This window comes from Nematolebias whitei, chromosome 9 (assembly GCF_014905685.2).
Source record: "Nematolebias whitei isolate Nwh7 chromosome 9, NemWhi1, whole genome shotgun sequence".
Taxonomy (NCBI): domain Eukaryota; kingdom Metazoa; phylum Chordata; class Actinopteri; order Cyprinodontiformes; family Rivulidae; genus Nematolebias; species Nematolebias whitei.
This window is the reverse complement of record NC_056506.1, coordinates 11,083,852-11,090,053: the sequence shown is the minus strand read 5'-3', so window position 1 is coordinate 11,090,053 and position 6,202 is coordinate 11,083,852. Positions and strand designations below refer to the sequence as shown.

General features: G+C 50.6%; 1 protein-coding gene across 1 annotated transcript in view; it reads left to right on the top strand.

Moving 5' to 3' along the window:
- Window positions 1–2,216: 2,216 nt before the first annotated feature.
- Window positions 2,217–6,202, top strand: part of LOC119414870 (XK-related protein 4) — a 33,791-nt gene continuing 29,805 nt past the window's right edge. Inside the window, exon 1 of the mRNA XM_037681991.1 lies at window positions 2,217–2,482. Coding sequence (XP_037537919.1) covers window positions 2,217–2,482 — 266 coding nt within the window. The remainder of the gene's footprint in view (window positions 2,483–6,202) is intronic.

Sequence of the window (6,202 nt, the reverse complement as noted above, 5' to 3'; positions counted from 1 at the left end):
ATGGCTGCAGCGTACGTTTAATCGTGCTGAACGCCAGATTTCTGTCCCCTCAGCTGCTGCCAAAAAAGTACAGCATGCCACCTAGTGGACATGAGGTGGCCTCTACACCTTTCTCTGTACACCTTTTACAAAACGCTTCATCAGCGGGTGATTAAAAGCTGTTCCTTCATGACAGGAAGAGATGACTGCAGCGTATGTTTTAATCGTGCTGAACGCCAAATTTCCGTCCATCAGCTGCTGCAGAGAGGACAGCACGTCGCCTAGTGGACATGGGGTGTCCTCTACATCTTGCGAAAGACCCATCCTCTTTAAGCGTGTCCACTCAGCGGCCAGACCCACATGTGCTGACCTTTTTCTGGGTAACTCCTGATCGCTCCTCCCACTTGGAGGAGAGCATCCTCCCTCCACGACAGTTTCCACAGGTGCCCGGATAACAGGCGTCGTAGAACCGGAACCCTGGTGCATTCACGCACTCGGGAGCCATCAGGAGAGCTGTCAATCCCTCCTCTTGAACTTGGTTCAAAAAAACGTAATATCAGAGGCTGTGGGGGAACATGTAAAATCGTTTTGGGCCATGGGTTATGAGCGAACACGTCCACTCCCCAGCGGTGGTTCATCTCGTGGACTCAGTGAAGCCCATAGTTGACACTGACCGTTTCCTTGTGTCACAAACAGGTCCACGGCCGCTTGCCAAATTCCTGCCACGTCTGGGCCATCAGACCGAGGTGGAGAGTCCACTCCCCTTGACGTGGACTGCCCCTGGACATCACATCTGCCTCTTGTTGTACAAGAACACAGGGGATGTACATTGCACTGATGGAGAGCAGATTTTGGTGTGCCCGACACAGTACTTTCCTCGCAATGTGTAACATTTGGGCTGCGTTGATTCTACAGCACAGGAACAAAGTGTTAAATCACATTCATAACCATGCAACCCTCCAGAACGTTTATATGAGCTGTTGTGAGGAAGCCACAGCGCCCCTACAGCTCAAGATAGGCATGTCACCCCTCAACCTGACACCGGTGCATCTGTGAGGACTGACATGTGTGACGTAGGCTGACTGGGGCTCCCTCTGACAAAAACCAAGGGTTTTCCCAGTGTCGGAGGTCTGCTGTCATGGAGGGAGGAACAGTGATCTCCCGCCTCTTTCTTGCCTCACCAGATCCATGCCTTGACAACATCGTGTTTAACAGCTTTATGATAGAAAATATCTGTTATTACTCTGCCTGGTTTTACGTGGCAGAGCTGGGCTCTTAGAGAGTCGATTCTTGTCTGTTGATAAACAAATAAACAAGTTTAGCCCCACTCCCAGATAACAATCATCTGGGCCGGGAGGATCGAACTTTTCAAATTTTATGGCGAAGCCCAGAATTGGTAGGTGTGACGTCAACATCTGAGCCTGAGCTGACATGTGAAGCGGTCTGCCCACGATTGCCTTGTTGAAAAAAACTGACAGGTCCACATCAGTCTCGTTCCTCTGGTCCGTTTGGAACCAGGAAGTAACGTGAGTAACAACCTGTGTTTCCCTCTCTGCCGGGAAACCCCTGGACTTCTGCCTTAGGGATGAGACCTGGTCTGGTGATGACAGGACCGTCTCTAAAACTCCTCCGAGCGGAGGGGGTCGGGCTGCAAGTTGCAACACGTAACCCCTGCTATCAGCTTTGGCCATCTATGCCTGGCGAGAAAGCTCGCAGCCACTCCGCGTAACGTCCATGGGGTGGGCGCGCATTTAGGTGTTGCGTCATGTTTTAGCGGATGTCAGTCAATCCACCGCCTCAACTGTTGTCATGAGCTGTGGGAGTGTGGTTTGCGTGACCCACAGGAGAAGCTCGGCTCTGAGCGCGTCTGTGTGCTGCGCTTGACTGCGGGTCCACATTCATGTCTGTGGAACGGTGTGTGTTGAGGAGAGGCGTGTGAAAACTGTTGACGCCGCGGGAGCGTGCGTTGACACCACTGCAGTGAGACGCATGTTGCTCCTGCCAAGAATGAGATACGTTACTGGGCTCGTACAGCGATCTCACGTTTATGTTGACGTGAGCGGTGAGCGCTGAAAACTGCGTGCGCGCCTTCATAACGCAACGCCGTATGGGTGAAGGCTGCTCGCGCCGCGGGAGCTGTCTACCTGCCTCGGATTGCAGCGTGGATGACAATGATTCAGAGGTCCACCTAGCTCCGTCACTCCCCCTCCCTGCCGGAGAAATTGCACAAAGACCTGATGGAGGGCCCCATCACGACGGACACGCTGTTCGGGAGCAATTTCAAGGTCATGCTGGAAAACTCGAAAAAGTCGGAGGAGGTGTCAGAGACTGTGTGCCATCTTATCAAGCCGCACGCCTCATCCCGCCCCCCTGGAAGGATCGTCGTGGGCAAAGACAACAACAACAGCATTCCACGGCTGCAGCAGCGTCTTCCTGCTCCGCTCCACCGCCAGCCCCGCCCGACAGAGAACAGCCCTCCTCACCCGGCAACCAGCGCTTCAGCGTTTCCCCAGAGATCGCCAACAGGCGGCGCCCTGGGACAACAAACCACAGAGCTCACGGGGGAGAAGATTCAAAAAATGACGGTTTGCAGAGGATGTGTGTAATGATGACACGAGTTTTGAAATAAAACATGAACATCATTCCATGATTAAAGTGTCTGATTTTAGCCTGTCTTTCAGCTCGGATGACCTCACAGCGGCTTCTCACATATCCTCCACACAAAACGAGCCGGTGGCCTTAAAAAAGGTTTTTCAGAATCACTGCAGCTCCAAAATAAACACAAGACGCTCGCTCGCATGACACAACAGTCGAAAGCGAATGTGGTCCGCAGAACGAGTCCAGTGGAATAACTCGTTTTCAGCCCGAGCTGCACGCTTTTTACCACAGCGGTGTCAAACGCGCGCTCTCGCGACGCCAGCAGCCTTCACTCAAACGGCGCTGCGTTGATGAAGATGCGCACACCGCTCCCCAGTGCTCGCCGGCTCGCATCAGCATAAATGTGAGACCACAGAACAAGTCCAGTGAGAAATCTCGCTCTCAGCAGGAGCGGCACGCATCTCACCGCAGCGGTGTCAAACGCACTCCTGCGGCGCCGGCAGCTTTCACCCAAACAGCGCCGCGTTGATGAAGGTGCGCACACCTCTCCTCAACACACGCCGGTTCACATCGACATGAATGTGAACCCGCAGCCTGAGCGTGGCACAGAGGCGCGCTCAGAACCCTTTTGAGGAAGACTCACCTTGGGTCACGCGGAACACACTCCGGCAACGCATGACAGCGGTTGAGGCTGTAGACTGGCTGACGTCCATAAGAAACATGACGCACCACCTAAACGCGCGCCTACTCCACGAATGTTACGCGGAGTTGCGGCGGACATGCTCGCCAGACAGATGGATGAGCAGGCTGATAAACAAGGGTTATACTCTCCAATTCGCAGCTCGACCCCCTCCGTTCGGAGGAGTTTTAGAGACGGTTCTGTCATCACCAGACCAGGTCTCATCCCTAAATGCAGAAGTCTAGGAACTTCTGGTAAAAGGGGTAATTACCAGAGTTCCCGACGGAGAAGAAAACACAGGTTTTTACTCACGTTACTTCCTGGTTCCAAAATGGACCGGAGGAATGAGACCCATTTTGGACCTGTCAGTTTTCAACAAGGCAATCATGGACAGACCGTTTCACATGTTGACAACCAGACAACTGTTGGACAACATCCAGAGAAACGATTGGTTTATAACCATCGATCTGAAAGATGCCTACTTCCACATACCGATCATCCCAAAGCACAAAAAATTTCTGCGCTTCTCCTTTCAAGGGATGCAGTACCAGTATAACAGGCTGCCGTTCGGTTATTCCCTCGCGCCTCGTACGTTCTCAAAGTGTGTGGAGACGGCCCTGCAACCATTACACAGAGCAGGAATGAGAATTTTGTTTTACCTAGATGACCTGTTGCTGCTGTCACGCTCCAGATGGGAAGCAGCGGCGCAGACTCAGGTGCTGACGTCACACCTGCTAAATCTGTGCTTCGCCATAAATTGGAAAAAAAAGCTCGATTCTCCCGGCCCAGACGATTGTTTATCTGGGAGTGGAGCTAAACTCGACCACCATGAGGGCTCGTTTATCACAGACGAGAATCGACACACGTAAGACCTGGCAGAGTAGTAACAGCCATTTCCATTATGAAGCTCTTAGGAACAATGTCATCAGCTCACACAGTGGTTACGCTGGGCTTACTCCACATGCGACGCATCCATATATGGTTTGCGCGTCTGCACGTGGATCCGGTAAAGCAAAAGAGATGGATGATCACTGTTCCTCCCTCCGTGAGAACAGACCTCCGACACTGGGAAAACTCCCTGGTTCTGTTGGAGGGAGTCCCCGTCAGCAGACCTACGTCACCCATGTCAGTCTTCACAGACGCGTCGCTGTCAGGTTGGGGGGGGACATGCCTATCGAACTGTAGGGGCGCTGTGGCCACCTCACACAACAGCTTATATAAATATTCTGGAATGTCGCACGGGTCTGAATGTGATTCAACACTTTGCTTCTGTGCTACAGAATCAACAGGTTTTGATTCACACAGACAATAAGGTTACTGCTGCATACATAAACCGGAAGGGGTATGTGCGCTCAGCCCAAATGTTACACATTGTGAGAAAACTACTGTGTTGGGCACACCAAAATCTGCTCTCCGTCAGGGCAGTGTACATCCCCGGTGTTCTGAACAAAGGGGCAGATGTGATGTCCAGGGGCGGTCCGCGTCACGGGGACTGGACCCTCCACCCAGATCTGATGGCTCAGACATGGCAGAAATTTGGCAAAGTGGCTGTGGACCTGTTTGCGACACGAGAAAACGCTCAGTGTCAATTATGGTTTTCACTGAGCCCACGAGACGAACCACCGCTGGAGATGGACGCATTTGCTCACAGCCCATGGCCCAAAACGCTTCTTTACGCATTCCCCCCACCTCCTCTGATATTACGGTTTTTGAACCGTGTTCAGGAGGAGGGATTGACACCTCTCCTGGTGGCTCCCGAGCGTGTGTGAATGCGCAATGGTTCCCGGTTCTACAACGCCTGTTATTGGGACGCCTGTGGAAACTGCCGTGGAGGGAGGATGCTCTCCTCCAGGCGGGAGGAGCGAACAGTGTGAGATGTTGTTATCAGTCACAAGTTGTGACTGTTATTTTGGTTCTATTGTCATTAATCAGTTCATGACTATTGTTATCAATCAGTTCATTTGATTAATAATCAGTTCACTTGTTATTATTAATCTGGTCATAATGATCAGCCGTGAATCTGTTGGTTCATGGCCCTTTTTCAGCATCTTCCTTTCCCCATTGAAAGCTTTCTGGGGCTTTCATGCATGCAGAACGCATAGCTACACAGCATGCGTTTGTGCATGTTATGCATAATTATGCAACGCGTAATTACGCACATGGAGAACTGAGTGACAATATGTTTTTAGGGCAAGCTGCCATTTCGTACGGTGTTCGAATGGACCCAGTGAGGCGAGGACCACATCTGCTTTGCCCATAAACCCACTAAGCGACAGCTCTTAAAGGGTGAAGCCTATACGAAATAGAACGTTGGTTACGTACTGTAACCTCAGATTCTATGAGTATAGGCGTAGCCCTTTAAGCGTCGGGCCTCATTGGCTCCTAAATGGCTGAAGAAAAAGCAATTTGGGAGCCGATTACCCGCTCTTAACGTAATTTATACGGACCAGGTGGGGCCCACACAACAGGTGGGCGTGGACTAAACTTTTCAGTGCGATGCTTTGCATGACGGGATAAAACCCACTAAGCGACAGCTCTTATGCCCCTTTTCCATTAGTACCGGTACAGGCCGGTACAGCCCGGCTCTACTCTACTCGGTACGGTACAGGTTGTGTTTCCATTATGCTTTCAGTACCGGTTCCAGTGGGCGGGGTTCAAATTGACGTCACGGCCTCTCACCAGCTGGTGGCGCTGAGACGCATAAACTGTTTTCAGTACAGGTTGAGAATTTATGTTATTTTGAAGTTGTGTGTATGTATGTATGCATGTATGTGTGTATGCATGTATACATGTGTATAAATATATATATATATATATATATATATATATATATATATACACATATATATATATATATTTATACACACACATAAATATATATGTACACACATATGTGTATATATTTATGTGTGTGTATATATATATATATATATATATATATATATA